General features: G+C 41.6%; 1 protein-coding gene across 1 annotated transcript; it reads left to right on the forward strand.

The window, feature by feature from the left end:
- Positions 1-7,010: 7,010 nt before the first annotated feature.
- atp2a1l (ATPase sarcoplasmic/endoplasmic reticulum Ca2+ transporting 1, like) lies at positions 7,011-17,972 on the forward strand. Its single transcript, XM_079261014.1, has 23 exons — positions 7,011-7,292; positions 8,068-8,085; positions 8,410-8,492; positions 9,483-9,587; positions 10,453-10,591; positions 11,385-11,465; positions 11,564-11,649; positions 11,746-12,043; positions 12,138-12,304; positions 12,399-12,487; positions 12,584-12,686; positions 12,774-12,905; positions 13,035-13,151; positions 13,231-13,449; positions 13,545-13,656; positions 13,913-14,136; positions 14,230-14,450; positions 14,556-14,758; positions 14,854-14,939; positions 15,025-15,158; positions 15,265-15,382; positions 15,537-15,654; positions 17,654-17,972. Exons 1-23 carry the CDS (start codon positions 7,175-7,177, stop codon positions 17,671-17,673), a joined length of 2,991 nt encoding a protein of 996 aa, XP_079117140.1. The 5' UTR covers positions 7,011-7,174; the 3' UTR covers positions 17,674-17,972.
- The last annotated feature ends 53 nt before the right edge of the window (positions 17,973-18,025 follow it).

Raw genomic sequence — 18,025 nt, forward strand, 5'->3', positions numbered from 1 at the left:
ACTTGAGGTCACCCTTGGTGGTCACAATCTGTCAGTGAGTATGTGGTTTCAAGTTCTAACAGTGGTGCTTCTGTGGGATTATGTTTCTGAATTCTGTTGGTCAGGGAGTCTTGCGGACTGAAATGTGACCATGACTGATGTGTTAAGGTAGGTTTACTAGATTAAGTTGTGTTGAAAATGATCAAACTAAACTATATGAGTGAAGTGCGTCTTTGTGGCCACTGCAGTCACATCACTTACAGCCCAGAAATAGTCTTGGTTGGATAAGAGTAGCCTACTCAAAATAGACAAGACACTGAAGAAGTTGTATATTTTCTAGAGTTCATCTTTCAGATGATACCAAATACTGTACATACTCGTTCATACAGCTATGCTGGTCTGACATGGTAAGCCTTTTAATTTATGGCTGCTATTATGAAGCTCAAGAAGTGTTTGGTTTATGACACATCCGTCACAGTGTGTCAATTATGAAATATTAGTCACTAATTGTATGCAGGAGTTCCAGTAAATTTACTGTGAGGCTGACACTTGGGTCTGGAGTGCTTTCCACTTGAGGTCTTCATGATTTGTGGGCATGCTGAAATCAATCAAACAATTAATATAAATTATTTCTTAGAAAATAATCTAATAATCTAATTAGAAAATATAAAGAACATTTACAGCAGGGGTATCCAAAGTCGGTCCTCAAGGGCTGCTGTCCTGCAGGTCTTCAGTGTATTCCTGCTCCAACATGCCTGGCTTCCATTAAATGGATCCAACAGCCAATGAAGTTCTGCACAATGAGTGATTACTTGGAGTCAGGTGTGTTGGAGGAAGGATATATGGAAAACCTGCAGGATTGTAGCCCTGATTTATAGGATTCATCCATTTGGTTAATTCAAAGTAATAGTCTTTTTCTTATACATATTTAGAATAAATAAAATAAAAAGATAGGATGGTTGATGAATAAACAAAAAAAATCTACAGACATCTAGAAATTCTTGCCATTTTTCTGTATGCAGAAGATGACTGAACAACAGATTCCCCTTAAACTGTGTATTTTCAGTTTGGCACCCAAGTTAAATCAGCTTTTGCCAATAAATGAACACCCCCCCCCCCCCCCCCCCCCCCCCCCCCCCCCTTTAAAAGTGCGGAGCCAGCCAAGTAAGTGACACTCCAGTAAAATGAAAGGCACTTTTGATCAACAGGCTCACTTTCCTTTCAGCTCCCCTGAGACTTATAGAGCACAGTGTGTGGAATGGTGTGAACAACCAGGAACTCCTCAGTGCAGTATGCAAACTAATGACGCATGTCCTCCAACACTCCTTTTCTCCCAATAAGTGAAAGTTAGACCCACAAGCTCAAGCTGCGGGATGAGCGCTATGACATAAAGAAGCAGCAAAGCTGTTGTGGAGCCATGACCAGCAGCACGGTGTCACCTGCTCTATTTATATCTTGTGAGGAATTCTGGATTCAGAGACTCAGCTGCCACTTCTATTATTACTATTAGCTAATGCTGTAACAAGTACCCTGCTTATACCAACTCCTTTATCCATACCCTTACTACCCAGTACTAATTATGTCCTTACTGTTTGTACCGTTTGTATTAAATGTAATGTCACACAAGGGGCCTTTTGGTATGCTTTGCATTTTTATAAAAGGTAAAGATGGCAATAAATTGATCATTTCCAGATGTAAGCAGGTGCAGTTACTGCATTGAGCCTACTAAGTTTCATGAAGTTCTTGTGAAAGAAAGAAATGTGTCAGCTGTGCAGTGTACACCATGCACAGAACCACCTTCTTTGGGAGATCTTTACCTCCCCATTTTTAAAGGAACAAACGTCCCCTTGTCCCTTTCAATTTGCTTGCAGCATGCATGTCAGCAGAGACGGACTTAGTTGCATAAGATGTATACCGCTGCAGTACTTAACACTTGTACAGAGCCGGGAACATGCATAAAGTTCACAAGTGAAAGAGGGAGGGCTCCATGGACTGGAGTGGCACATGGTGATCCCTGAGCCTGGCAAGAGGGCGTGGCGTGTTAGCACCCCAGTCAGACCTGGAGGTGATGGGTGTCCCAGTTTGCATGGGCTTTAGCCATAGGAGTCCCTGCATGCACAAGCTTATACTTCAGGATAGACAGAGAGGGAAGATGGAGGGGAGCGACGGAGAAACCTTATCCTTCTGGGATATTGAGTTAAATGTCACTGCCGTAGCCTGAGGGAGACACTGACAGGCCGACCCCTATCACAGCCCCCAAATCTCAGAGGTCAGAACGGCTGTACAACAGCTGAGGCCTGGAGAACGACTGGGTGAAACAGAGAGGGGAGGCTGGCGGGACAGAACAAATCTAAAATGTTTTAGTATGTCTGGGAACACAAAAATTGATGTAACACTGACTGGGTGCCAAATATTTGTCGCCTTCAGTGGTACAAATAAAAAAGATTCACTTTGAGTTCTTCATGTTTGATGCATTCATACATTTATTCTAATACAAAAGATGCATTATATGTATGTATACATGTATAAGAACAAAGACTTGTCAAAAGAACACTCCTGCTTTACAAAACAACCCTGTTGTTCATCCATTCATTCATTTTCTATATCACTTAATCCAGTTCAGGGTTGCAAGGAAACTGGAGCCTATCCCAGCATTTAGGCAGGATACACCCTGGAACAGTTCATCGCAGAACCCTGTTGTTATTTTATATTAAACATTCAACAATGTCACACCACCCTGGTTTTCGGTTTTTATTCCACTCACATGCGGGATTTCTCCCTACACTGTATCTTTTGGACAAGAGCTCATCAGCAGGCCACATGGCAGGTGGCCAACAGCAGCTGAGTTGAAGCTTGAAGCTACCACAAAAAAAAAAAGTCCTATTTTAGAAGTGCTCTGTGGAGGAGCTGCACAAGCGCAGGTTTGTGTTATGACCAGGTTAATGCTGTGTACAGTGTAAATATGACCTCGTGGTCATGTTATATATCAACTATAAGTTTCTCTGCAAGTGAGCACAATGTTTCAGGTTTTAAGTGCAAGTAATGTACTTGCATGTGCATCACTCTAGAGCAGGGGTGTCAAACTCCAGTCCTCCAGGGCCGGTATCCGGTGGGTTTTTGTTGTTTCTCTCTTCCAACACAGCTGATTCAAATGGATCCAGAAACTTCTCATCAACCTATTTATTAATTTCAGTCAGGTATGTTGGAGCATGGAGACAACAAAAACCTGCAGGATACCGACCCTCGAGGACTGGAGTTTGACACCTGTGCGCCTGTGTGAGCCTATTAACTCTAAAAATAAATCATATAATTTGAAAATGATCTGTGCACTGGGATCCTCGCAACACATCTGATCCCATTATGAGTGCTGTGAAATAATGTAAAACATTATGGTCAGCTGCTATGGTGTCAGTTATAGAGGAATATGAGAAAAGTAGAAGTCCAATATCGGACAATGGTGTAAATATAGCTGAAAAGAAAGGATGGAGAGGCCAAGGAGTTCAGCTCACAGTTGTCATGACAACTTGATCTGATGGCAGTAAAAGCACTGCTAAAAACGTATAGGAATTTTTCTGCTTACTGCAGTGTCCCTAGTGGCCAAATTATGTACTTTTTCAGATGACCTCAAACGCTGATGCCAAGAAGTGCACACTCTCGGTTGGTTTGAACATTGCTGCCCAGATGTGACACATCTGAGAAGAATATTACTTAGACAATATCAAGCCCAGACACAGTGAGTGTTATTCCATTCAAGCTGCCTTAAAATGTTTAAAAGTTGGGGTAAAAAATTCCCCCAAAGTGATGTTTTTTCTTAAATCATGCTGTCTTGTTTTTGATTGTTAGAGCTCATCATACTGTGTGTGTATGGAGTATGATACAATATCCAATATACTAGATTAAAATGAAGCTGTCCCTTCTGCCAAAGTTTTCTGTAATTAGTTAAGTTATAATGATCCAGTTAGTCATTTTAAACTTGTTTAGATCATTATTGTCACAGAGGAAAAATTATATAATGTATACCATGTATCATGTATATAAAGGAATGTTTCACAACACCAAGTGCAAACAAATGATTTAGCATGTTTTAGTTAGCAGAGGCTACAGTTAGCCTTTCACTCTGACTACATAGTTTATATGTAGATACTTGACTACTCTTGTTAAGACATGAGGCCCCATAATCTTGTAGCTTTTGGAGGCTCTCTAAAATGTTAATGTAGTCATTTCTGCTGTAGATTTTAGTGTAAATTAATGGGTCATCAATGAAACGACCAATAAATGCTCACAAACAGTCTCTCTGACTGACTACAATTGTTTTAATTATTTATTATCTTCAGTGGTCAGTCATGACTTTAGAATCAGTGAAAGCTAATATACTTGAACAAAGGCTGTTTCTTAAACACTTGTCACCTAAACATTTTTACAAACAATGTAGTGGTAGTAGCTCCTTCCCCCAGCAGGACACCAAAGAGTATTGTAGAAACTCCTTGAGGTGTTCATTGGCATCCAAACAGTCAGATATTAACCTGAAGGAATCGTATGTTGTGCAGGGAGGTAGCCCCGATGTCTTCTGATGAGCCACGCCTCCTAAAGTGCACATTGTAGCACTGAGGCGAATGCTTGGTCTGCTGTATTGCTCCAAAGTACAAACTCTTTTCATGTGGACTTAGCTGAATAAAATATGGCCTTGACACTTCTTTCCTGTTAGGAAAGCAATAAAACTCTTACTGTAATCAGTTTGTTTTGCATTATTTGTTTGTTGACTATCTGGTCTGTGTTGGTCACAATTCAGGTGAGCGAGATACTCAGATGTGTCAGATGACTGACAGACAAAAGAGTTTAGGCATTTGAAAAAAACAACTTTAAATTAAATTGTTAATTAAGCATATAAAAGCAAAACAAAATGACAGACATTAAAACCTGTTCACATTGGTTCAATGAAGACTAAGTATGGAGACAACAATATCTTGCATAGTCTTGTGCACTGACTAACCTCCAGCAGATTTGAAATGTGCTCACGTGCCAATGTATGTAAAATTAAAAACATTAAAAAAAAACAAAAAAAAAACTTCTGTACTTAATTAGAAGCTAGTGCAGAGATGCAGGTGCAGCGGGTTTTTTCTGGTTAGTTGTCTGGCTGCAGAGCTTCGTACCAACTGCTGATGGGATAAAAGACACTAAAGGCCGAGTACAGATACTTGCATTAAACAAACCTCAGAGTGATTAAAGCTGCAATAACCTTTTTTCAAGTCATCACTGGGCAGACATTTTTAGTCTGTAAGTGTTTCTCAAATGTAAAACAATTACTTTTTTTTAAACCACTAAAGCTGCATGTCATGTTCAGGTTCATCAGATAGGACTCTGAAGTCCCTAGCACGGGTACTGGTACTGTGGTCTGGTTGACTCCTGGTGCAGATGGCTCCTGCGATGGGTTCCTTACCAGGTTCCTTACCAGGCTCATCTGTGCTCAGCAATAAATAACTAGGTAGGTGTATGCATCATGTTTCAGAGTAGTGTTGGAAATTGATGTTGTTTGGGTGTGTGTATGAGTATGTGCGTTTGAGTGTGAGAAGGGAGTGGCTGATGAATTGTCTTTGTTGTGTTTTTATATCATGTAAAGCACTTTGTGTTGCATTTTATCGTAGAAAAAGTACTTTATAAATAAAGTTTGATTTGATTTGATTTGATTTGATTTGATTTGATTTGATTTGATTTGATTTGATTTTATTTTATTTGATTTGATTAGCATGGACCTGTCATCAAACTGAACACATTGGTTTACCTGTCAGCAATTGATAAATGACTCAAGTCTGTAAATTGTATTTTGAGTAATTTAAGAAGTATTTCAACTTTTTTTCCATACTAAAAACAAGTTAATGTATGTTTTGACAGTGCAGCAAATATGTCCAGTTGTAGTGAGCTGTGACCACGGCTGTTTGTACAGCAATGCTAAAGCCCAGCAGGCTTTTTACAGCTCTTTAAACAAATAATAAATCAGAACAGATCTGCATGTAGCAATTTACACCTCACTTTTAAATTAAGTTTTCACCCACTGTGATCGGTGTGTTATTTTCAGAAAGACATATTCATTCCTCTGAAGTGACCACAAGAGGCCATTGTGCAACCCCGGATAGTGTATGCTGAAGGATCGTCTAACACACGTCGGTTTAAGCTTTGCCATATCTCCCTGATGCCTTGCCTTCCTCATAAAAATAAAGAAATAAAACCTGATCCTCCTGGTTCTGCAGCCGGGGCTTCTCCACTGTGGGGTAATATTGTGACACTCTGGCTGTCCTTTTGGCACTCCTCTACCCCCCTAGTGATCTCCAGTACACTCATTTTCAACTTTCCTCATCCACACATCTCTCTTATCTGGCTTTATTATGAGGTCTGTTGTCTCTGATATCTCTGTAAAACTTGAAATGCTCACACACTTCTCAGCGCACAAAAATCTGCTTTTTGTTTGCAGTGATGGAGAACTTTGTGTGTCTCCTGCTCGTTCTCCATGCCATATCAAAGATGCCTCCAGCTTATTCTTGTGCTAAATTGTCATGGTCTCCCTCCCTCTGCTTTGCGTGTAGCGTTCTCGTCTGTATCTGTCTCGGCCACCTTCCTCAGCAGAAACCAGTTGAGCCGTCACTCAATCCCCCCCCCCTTCCCAGTCCCCTTCTACCCCGTCCCTCTTGACGATCCCCTGTCTTACTCTCTCACCTTCTCCCTTCGTCTTATTCCACTGACTATGCATGTTCCAAAAACAGATCTCATTTTCATCTATGGTACACCCCCACCCCCCTTTTGCCCCCCCTCACTACCACTCTCCTGCAGTACCTCCTTTCCAAATCCAAGGCTTGTGCCCCCCCAGTTCCTGTCCAAGTCCACCATCTCACCTCCCCATTGCTCCACCTCGAACCCCACCCTCACCCCCTGCTCACCCCAACACCATGTCCGCCTATGCTGGAATTTGGAGGCATGTGTCAGTGGGGTGTCCCTCCCATCCTGAGCCCATCTGTAGTATAAAACCCTGAGCGTGTATGCGCTTATTCGCTCTTTCTGTCAGTCCAGCACTCCTTAATTAGAGAGTGCCACACTTCTAGGTGAGGGTGGTGGACCAAGGGTGAAAACAGCAGAGAACAACAAAGAAGTAAAAGAGCACGGATAGGCACGGTTAGTCGCCCAATCCCTTGTCTATCCAGAAAGGATGGAGAACTCACACACAAAGACCCCGGCAGAATGCCTGACTTACTTCGGGGTGAATGAGAACACTGGCCTCTCTCCCGACCAGTTCAAGAAGAACCTGGAGAAGTACGGCTACAATGGTGAGAGTCCGGGCATCGGGGATGGTGGGGGGGGTGGAATGCTCACACACTAACTGTTTGGGAAGTTGGCTACACTGAAAGCTTCTCGCTTGACTGTCAAAGAAACATCTCAGTGGTTACGGTCCACAAGATGGTCTCTGGAAGGGTTTTCCTGAGCTTCCAGAGAGGCTTGTTCAGCTGGGCTGATGCTGTTTAGGAGAGGAGTTGCAACAGCTGGTAGAAATGCAGAGAAATTGAGAAGCAGAGACTTTGAGGGCTTTGAGGAGCTATTTAAAGATAGCCAAAGAAGATGGTTGGAGAGCGAGAGAGACAGGTGATGGCTCAAGAAGCTTCCAGGGTAATGTATGGGGTAGGCATTGACAGGAGAGGTAGATAATTTTAGGAATGGTGAGATGGGAAGGTCCATAGATGGGTTATGACTAAATGATCAGTATGTGATTGCTGATCAATAACCCCTGGATTAGCAAACTGGGCTCTATTGCTAGATTGGCGATTTAAGCAGCCAGATTCTTGCTTTCTCAGTGATATTTCTTCATGAAGGATTTTGGGCCTTTGCTGGAAACCATGTCCAATACTAACACAGCACAGAGGCCTTTTTTATGAAAGCCATCCAGATCCAGTGCATAAAAGCAGCAGGAAGTTCAAGTTGTCACGCTTATCGTCTTATGATAAGAATTTCTTTTTGGAAAATCTCTCTGATGAACATAAACTAACCATGTTGTCTTCTGTCTTTCCATGTGTTATGTCCTCCACCTGCTTCACTTTTGAACCTCAGAGCTGCCCGCTGAGGAAGGTGAGTGTTCACCAGGGCGCATGTACAAAATGATGAAAACTGATTTGATGCCTTTCAAACTGGCTTCTTCTTTACAGTGAATTAATTTTTAAAAAAAACTCATGCAGGCTGCATTTTTACTATTTAATCCCCCCCAGCTATGACATCATCCTCCCCACTGGACACTTGTCAGTCAATCACTGGCAGCATATTTAGCATTAACTATACATGTTATCCTGCAAACGCATTCCTTTCAATTCACACCTTTTGCTGCTGATTTTGAATGAATTATATCCACTAATTTCTATGTAACATCTTATTTTTTCATATCTTTGTGTCACTCAGGCAAGAGCATCTGGGAGCTGATTATCGAGCAGTTTGAGGACCTGCTTGTCAGGATCTTGCTGCTGGCCGCCTGCATCTCTTTTGTAAGTATCATTAAATCACATTAATTTCATCAGGTGATCCTCGTGTGGTCCATGTACGATTGGTAGTAGATGTAACCGTAGCATCAAATTCCACTACAGCTTCAAGGGCACTTGCTCATGCAAAAATTGGTTATGAATACTTTCTTCATGTTTTTCATTCATAATCTCTGTTCACTTACTCACTTGAACTCATTTCATCACCACTTCCTTAATCTTGTGGCAGGTGATTAATATCATTCTAATTTAAAGCCCATTGTACAAAACCAGTCCAGTTATGACTTTATGGCCACTTTGTCAGGATACCTTCTCATCCCCCTGGAGGCCCTCCACCCCTCTATGTATTTTTGAAGACGACAACTTGAGAAGCGGAAAGACAGATTGCGAAGGCTTGAAGGAGGTGTATTAATTGCTGTGCCCAGTTTTCACTCCTTCGGCCAGCTGTCACGATGGCCTTAGAAGGCGAATATAGAGGAGCCAGTGAGAGATGGGGGTCAAGAAAGCATAGAGGGGATGAGGGAGTGAGGGTTTATTTTAAGAAAGCCTCAAGCTGAGGAGAGAAACTGAATCCTTCGGGAAAGGTCAGGCCTGAAGGAAGGAATGGAGGGCCTCCTCAGAAAGAGAGTCGAAGTCAGAAGGACAGAAGAGCTATGGGAACAAATCAATAACAATTATGTAATTATATTATGCGGTCATGCAAATGTATGAAAACAATGGGTATGAATACAGAACCTGGAGAGTCTGAGAAGAACACCTGCAAATGTGATTGTATAACATTCAGCTATGTTGAATGCCCTAATAAATGCATTTAAAACAAAAACTGGCTCATTATGATAACCAATACCACCCTTGAAATATAAACCTTATTATTCAGATGTTATACAGCTACTACTGCTTTTTAAGATCTCTTTTTATTCTGGCTCAGTTAAACAACTGAAATCTGTCAGTGTTGTCTCCACTACACTGGGTTATTATATACTATTCCATCCTCAGGTGCTGGCCTGGTTTGAGGAAGGCGAGGAGACCGTCACTGCCTTTGTGGAGCCTTTTGTCATCCTTCTTATCCTCATCGCTAATGCTGTTGTTGGAGTGTGGCAGGTCAGTGACACTGCACCGTTCATTAAGCAGTAACACATATCCATATCAGTGATGACAGCAAATATGCAGGTTCCAATTACTGCCTTGATTTCTGCCCAGACCTGAACGCTCAGCTGGATCACTATGAGACTCAAAATAGTCTGTGTGTTGTGCAAATCTTATTTTATCTTAGCTTAGCTTAGCCTATTTTATCTTAGCTTAGCTTATATTTTTAGACATAATGTCCCATGTATGTTAAGACTGGAGGCGTCAAATCATGCCAATAAGTGGTACTGCTGCCAGGCATCAGCCAGTGGGGGAACATTACATCATGTCCTTGCCAAGAATCTAAATCAGCTGCTTCATTCTTGTTTTTTTCATCTAAATAATTGGTTAAGCTGCTATTAGAAAATTCATGCTGCACACCTTAGATCATATTTTATCTCCAAAATACCAAACATGAACACTTGTTTTTGCAGGGACTCTAAATGAGATTTTCCACCTTCAACAGAAAGAATTATGCTTATTTAAATCAGAAAGAAAATCCGTCTTAAGTATTTATGGCAGCCCAAGATGGAAGAGTGCACATCAGATAACAGATGTGACCTACTCATGTATCATCACTAACTTGTACATCACTGTGTAATTGCTGTTTGTAATGACTCAAAGCCTCTTAGAGGACGTTGCCAGCAGCAGACCAAGGGCAAAAGGGGTATAGTTTACGTCCAAGCACTGATAAACAGCCGCGATTACATGCCGTCAGCATTCACATGTACACCTTTATCCCATTAAATGTGCCTGATTTTATTTACTTTAACTACATTTTCTTTGTTTTGACTTTTTTTTTTTTATTTTTACATTTTTGTATCTTGTGTGTGTGTTTCAGGAGCGTAATGCTGAAAGTGCCATTGAGGCTCTCAAGGAGTATGAGCCTGAAATGGGCAAGGTTTACCGTTCTGACAGAAAGAGTGTGCAGAGGATCAAGGCCAGAGAAATAGTCCCTGGAGACATTGTGGAGGTGTCCGGTAAGAACACATCTTCACTGCGTGGATTATGTGTTTTTATTAAGAAGGAACCTGTTCTGTAAAGATTCCTGCTGGTCACGGTCTGGTCCAAGACAAGCTGTAAGATTCTTCCAGCTCTGTTTAGCAGATCAAAGACAAAAGTACAGAAGTACAGTATGTCCCTCTTAGAGGCTGATGTCAGAGCCTGGTGTCTTTTAAAGGCTATGCAACTGAGGCAGGATGGGGAACAGCAACATGCTGACTGGAGAAACCACAAGTATAAATATCCTCACCAGTGCCTGCTGCACCTCTTCTCCCTTCCCTGCCATCGCCTACTCCTGTCCATTAGTTAGTGTACACCTGTTGGCTCTATAGCCAGCTGTCCCCAGACCTCCAGCCACATGTGCTTAACTCTCATTGGTCAAAGCTTGTGTCAATTAAAGCTCTCCACTATTACATGAGCCATAGTGTAAGATGTCCGAACATTTTAGTGCTTATTTTTGGGAGTTATTTATAGTTATCCTTAGTGGTGTAAGCTTTCAGAGAGGCTCCCCTCATGTTAAGACATGACTGGAGTTCTCTAGTGTAAAAATTGTAAAGATGTTTCTGCCAGCAGAGGTTTGAAATTTGATAAAGATTTGACAAAGCAACAAATTAAAATAAAATAATAATTTATTATATAAAGAAATGAAATGTAAAACTATTTTATTTACCCCTGATTTTGTTGTGTTTTGTGATACAAAGCTACAGAAGAAATTAGAGCACTAATGCACAAGTTATAATGGCTGAAGGCATTTTTTTGTAATCCCCACAGTTGGTGACAAAGTCCCTGCTGACATCAGGATTGTTTCCATCAAGTCCACCACCCTGCGTGTTGACCAGTCCATCCTTACTGGTAAGTTTTTCCAAAGAGAAAAAAAAACAGCCTATAGTTGTGTAATTGTCCAAACTTTGCAGAAAGTTTTAAGTAATGTTCGGTTTTCTCTTCCTCAGGTGAGTCCGTCAGTGTGATCAAGCACACTGAGTCTGTTCCCGACCCCAGAGCTGTCAACCAGGACAAGAAGAACATGCTTTTCTCTGTGAGTAGCATACCACTGCCTAATTTGTCAGCTGTGGTGTTGATGTTATCCCCTAACTTAATTTTTTTTTTATCTCCATTTATCTCCATGTAACAGGGTACCAACATCGCTGCTGGCAAGGCCATTGGTGTGGCTGTGGCCACCGGAGTCTCCACTGAGATTGGCAAAATCCGTGACCAGATGGCTGCCACTGAGCAGGAGAAGACTCCTCTGCAGGCCAAGCTGGATGAGTTCGGCGAGCAGCTGTCCAAGGTCATTTCCCTCATCTGTGTTGCCGTCTGGGCAATCAACATTGGCCACTTCAATGACCCCGTCCATGGAGGCTCATGGATCCGTGGTGCCGTCTACTACTTCAAGATCGCTGTCGCTCTGGCTGTGGCTGCCATCCCTGAGGGTGAGGGAGTGGAAAAAAGTGCCCTCATTATTCTCTTCTTCTCTGTTGCTTGTTTCTTTTAATTTATCATAAAATTCTGTCCGATTTCTCTCAGGTCTGCCCGCTGTCATCACCACCTGCCTGGCTCTTGGTACTCGTCGTATGGCCAAGAAGAACGCCATCGTCAGAAGCTTGCCCTCTGTGGAGACCCTGGGCTGCACCTCTGTCATCTGCTCTGACAAGACTGGCACCCTCACCACCAACCAGATGTGTGTGACCAAGGTGGGCATGCCAGCATAGAAGAATCACATGCAATTGGCTTTTTTTTTTTTCCTGACAGAGCCAGTAAAGAAAATCTCTGCTTTTTCTTTTGCAGATGTTCATTGTTAAGAACGTTGAAGGAGACCATGTCGACCTTGATGCCTTCGACATCTCTGGCTCCAAGTACACCCCAGAAGGCGAGGTGTAAGTTGGCTTTCTTTGCCCTCTACCATTGTTTATAAGCAATTCATATGCATATACAACCTCTGATTTGTTTGAAACGCCCATCTTTTCCATCAGTTCCCAGGGAGGTGGCAAGGTGAACTGCAGCCAGTACGATGGCCTTGTTGAGCTGGCAACCATCTGCGCCCTGTGCAACGACTCCTCTCTGGACTACAATGAGGTAAAACTCCCAGCTTCCCTTGCCCCACAGTGAAACCTCAGGCTCAAATCAAGTGTAAACCTGCTCTCCATGTAATTTTTTTTTCAGTCCAAAAAGATCTATGAGAAGGTTGGTGAAGCTACTGAGACTGCCCTGAGCTGCCTGGTTGAGAAGATGAATGTGTTCAACTCCAATGTGAAGAATCTGAGCAAGATCGAGAGAGCTAATGCTTGCTGCACTGTAAGTTCACTCTTGAATGAAAAGTATATTCATGATTAGGTTTTTATTAACACTTAACAGCATCTAAGGCTGACTTCTTGTTTCATAATAAGTCTAAATCCCCCCCTCCCTCTTTGTGACGTCCAACAGGTGATCAAGCAGCTTATGAAGAAGAACTTCACTCTGGAGTTCTCCCGTGACAGGAAGTCAATGTCTGTGTACTGCACTCCAGCCAAGGGAGATGGTGGCGCCAAAATGTTTGTTAAGGTCAGCTCTCTGTCTTTTCCCCGACATGTGCGAACCGGATTAAAAAACACACAAAATAATCGCGACGCTGTCTCCACAGGGTGCCCCCGAGGGTGTGATCGATAGGTGCGCATATGTGCGTGTTGGCACCACCCGTGTTCCCCTGACTAACTCCATCAAGGACAAGATCCTGTCTGTCATCAAGGACTGGGGTACTGGCCGTGACACTCTGCGTTGCTTGGCTCTTGCCACCCGTGACAGCCCACTGAAGCTGGAGGAGATGAACCTTGAAGACTCAACCAAGTTTGCCGATTATGAGGTGAGAATATAACATTCTGGTGAGTGTGACACTGAAACTTGTATCTGTAACTGCTGATTGGAAGGAACAAACCCATTTCCATCTCTTCTCCTCAGACTGACCTGACCTTTGTTGGCTGTGTGGGTATGCTGGATCCTCCTCGCAAGGAGGTCACTGGCTCCATTGAGCTGTGCAGAGCTGCTGGAATCCGTGTCATTATGATCACTGGTCAGTGTGTGTTAAATTATGTTGTAGAACATACTTTCCTTTTGACCATATAAAAATATTCGAGATTTTACTCATGCCTTTTTTATGACACTATTCCCATCATGTTTTACTTGTGTTTAATTCGGGCATCCTCCTTAAGTGTTTGACATTTCACTCTCACATTGTGTTAGATATTTGCTTTTCAACTCACTTTTCTAGCTTTCTTTTTTTTTTTTTTTTTTTTTTTTTACCAAACTTCTCTTTCTCTTCATGTCAGGTGACAACAAGGGAACCGCCATTGCTATCTGCCGTCGTATTGGCATCTTCTCTGAGGAAGAGGATGTTTCAGGCAAGGCCTACACTGGACGTGAGTTTGACGATCTCCCCTCCCACGAGCAGTCTGAGGCTGTGCGCAGGGCATGTTGCTTTGCCCGTGTGGAGCCAGCGCACAAGTCCAAGATTGTTGAGTTCCTGCAGGGTTATGATGACATTACTGCTATGGTAAGAGCTCTGCGGCCTTAGCTCATACCCAACACTTACTGTGGTGGTTTTTAAAGTATTCTACCAGGTATGTTTCATTTCCTCTTACTACAGACTGGTGATGGAGTGAACGATGCCCCTGCCCTGAAGAAGGCCGAGATCGGCATCGCCATGGGCTCTGGCACTGCCGTTGCCAAGTCTGCCTCTGAGATGGTCCTGGCTGACGACAACTTCTCTTCCATTGTGGCTGCTGTTGAGGAGGGCAGAGCTATCTACAACAACATGAAGCAGTTCATTCGCTACCTCATCTCCTCCAACGTTGGTGAGGTTGTCTGGTGAGTGGCCTTTCTGATCAAGACCCAAACACCCTCTTTCTCTTATTGCCAGCAGCTAACCTCAGCAATCCAATGCTTCTATTATTTCCTTTTTCACTCCCTCAGTATCTTCCTGACTGCTGCTCTGGGTCTGCCTGAAGCTCTGATCCCAGTCCAGCTGCTGTGGGTCAACCTGGTGACTGATGGTCTGCCTGCTACTGCTCTGGGCTTCAATCCCCCTGATCTGGACATCATGGGCAAGCCCCCACGTTCCCCCAAGGAGCCCCTGATCTCTGGCTGGCTGTTCTTCAGATACATGGCCATTGGTGGTAAGTAGGGCTATTGAGATTTTGTTTGGATTTTGTTGACTGGTAAGGTTGGTAAAACACTTGCCTGTACCATAACTGTTATCTGTCCCTTCAAGGATACGTCGGTGCTGCCACCGTCGGTGGTGCTGCCTGGTGGTTCCTCTATGACCATACTGGCCCCGCTGTCACCTACTACCAGCTGGTAAGAAGTTGTGCTGGTTCAAGTCTGCTTTCCACAAACGTCACTGTGTTCATTGAATAATCCCCCCACCACCTCCTCTATGCAGTCCCACTTCATGCAGTGCCACGATGAGAACGAGGACTTCGCCGGCATTGAATGCGAGATCTTTGAGGCTTCTCCTCCCATGACCATGGCCCTGTCTGTGCTGGTCACTATTGAGATGTGCAACGCTCTCAACAGGTAACAGTCCAAACACTTATAGTCACAGATTCAAAGAAAATCTGCTTTAGGTGATGAACAAATATCTGTTTTCTTACACAATAGATGTTTCTTTTTACTTTTCAAGCTTGTCTGAGAACCAGTCCCTGGTGCGCATGCCACCATGGAGCAACTTCTGGCTGCTTGCTGCCATGACCCTGTCCATGTCCCTGCACTTCATGATCATCTATGTTGACCCTCTGCCCGTAAGTCAATACATTCAGTTCAAATCAATATTATTTATGAGCTCATTGTTTTAGCCATTCAACCTAAATAATGTCCTGTGTAGTTTTTTTATGAAAATTTCAGAGGAATGTGAGATTTTCACCACATCTAATTTCCGCTCTCTTTCCTCCCCAGATGATCTTCAAGTTGACCCATCTGACCACAGAGCAGTGGATGATGGTCATGAAGCTTTCCCTCCCCGTCATCGGCATTGATGAGGTGTTGAAATTCGCTGCCCGCAACTACGTTGAGAGTAAGTGGCCTTAAACTTTTACATGCTCACTCTAACATCTTTTTAACAAAATAAAGAAGAATTACATTTCCGAAGCTAACACTTCAGTTTGGCCTCTACTTATTGATTAATTTATTAATGTAATCTTTTTAAAAAGTTTTCATTCAAAGTTTAACAAAGATAATCTTCATTTTGATCTGTCACTTTTTTATTACATCATTTTTAATTACTAAGTATAATGATGTTTTTCATTAGCCTGATCTGTGCCATTACTGTCACTTTTCTCTTTACATGATTAACTCACTTACCGCTATTTTGATTTCCAGAATAAATTCAATCAACCCACCATCCTTAGCCTGTAACTAAAGCAAGGTATTCCACAGCTCATGCTGTTAGTGGTATCGCTGCAAAGTTTGTATGTATGTTTTGTGTTTTTTTTCCTATTGTTCCACGTACAGCTTTGCTCTTCAGCGGGTTTCTACCTGTTATCAGACTCATGCTGATGTGAAGCTGAAGGGTCTCCCAACTCATTAACGTAATTGGAGAATTAATTTTAAATTGCAAATGGACAAAGGGAGATCTCAGAGCACTGCTGTCTGTGTGTGATGTCCTCCTGTTAATTGTTATTTTTGTTTTGTGACATTATGCAGGTGAGTTTATCACCTTTGAGACGCCGCTGTCAGCGTTCTCTTCACAGTGTCTGCCTTTGGTTATTTATGTCTGCAGCAGGAGATGCCTGTCCAACAAAAATAGGACACTAAATAGAGGGATTGCCCGCTGGCATCCCTTCTGTTTAGCATTTATCAGCGGCTTCTGAAACATGTAGTAAGAGGTTTATAGCATTAAAATGTAGGCAAACAAAATTATTAGTAAATTTTCATCTATGAAATTTACATAAGAAGGTAAGCAGACATGACAACATAACATAATTAAAATAACATAACATAAAGTTACTGAAAAACGACCCAAATGTTTATCTTAACCCATAAAGACCCAACCCATGAAAAATTGATCAGATAAGTCTCATATCTTGAATATAAAGTTTTTATTTTTCCCTTTAACAAAATTTAAATAAAAAAAAACATTTTTATGAATTGACATTGACAAAAATTTATAGTGTCATATTGTGTTCCACAGGATTTTGAGCAAAGTTTGTACCATGAATTGATGCCAAATGTCTCAGTAATTGTATGTATCATATACAGGTTTTTATGGGTTAAATTGAACATTATAATTTGCTATGAACAATATACTACATGTTTTTATGCAGCTTATAAATGATAGAAGGACTTGCAACCATGTTGAATAGTATTGTCTTAATGTGCTCTTCATGTCCATGTGTCAATATACGTTTTCTTTTTTTTTATATCTATGTCCTCTGTTTTTAAAATTCATGCCTGGTCAAGCTACAGAATCCTACACATATGCAGTTTGTTAAGTTACAAAGTATTAATTTAGATGATTTAGATAACTTTTTAGCCGTCGGTTTAATTATGTGGTCTTTCATGACAACCAGCCTCCAAACAAAATAAATAAAAACTTATTCACCTAAATGCTAAATTATATGAAAAAAAAACTTACATTAAATATGTCTGTCATTAATAAGAATAAGGAGCTCAGAATTTGTCAGACATGTAAAATTAAATTAAAAATAGCCGACAAATTTTTTATTTCCCACAGTTCTGTCTAATGTTTGTGTGCATATTTAACTGTGCAGTAATTCTTTAAGTATTTTTGCTTTTGGTTTACATTTCAAACATAAAAAACACAATTTTTATTATAGTATACTGAGAACTTCTCTTTTAAATTACAGACTAAACTCATGCTGGTATTATTTCAAGATTTGGTGAAATTTATAAAGCTTTGACTTGGCATCAATCACTTGTTTGCTCAGGATGGTTGTAAGGGTCGACCCCTTTATTTGTATTAAGTGTCTCTGTGTCACCTTCCACTGTGAGCCAAATCCCATCGTTTACAACACCCTCCTTTCTCTGACACATCTGTTTTCTCTCCTTATCAGGCACAGAAGTTCATAAATAGAGATGTAGAAGAAGAGGATCTTAAGGGTTGAAGAGAAGAGGGGGAGAAGAGAGAGAAGTCACAACCAAAGAGGGGAGCCATAGAGAGCCAACCAATAGAAGAGAGGGGAGAAAACACAGGAAAATATGAAAAAAACAATAAAACTTGACAATAATCTACAGAAAAAAAGCCTCTACATAGAGAAGGAGATTGAATTAAAATGATGGGAACTATTCCTGCTGATAAAGTATTAAAATATTTAAGATTTTATTCTAAGAGATAAAGTATGTATTAAAGGTGATTTTTTTTTGTTAACCTTGGACTTTCTCAGCTGTTGTGTTTTTGTGTCTTCTGTCCATTTTCATATGATTGA

This window comes from Telmatherina bonti (genome assembly GCF_933228915.1).
Source record: "Telmatherina bonti genome assembly, chromosome: 21".
In the NCBI taxonomy this organism is placed as follows: domain Eukaryota; kingdom Metazoa; phylum Chordata; class Actinopteri; order Atheriniformes; family Telmatherinidae; genus Telmatherina; species Telmatherina bonti.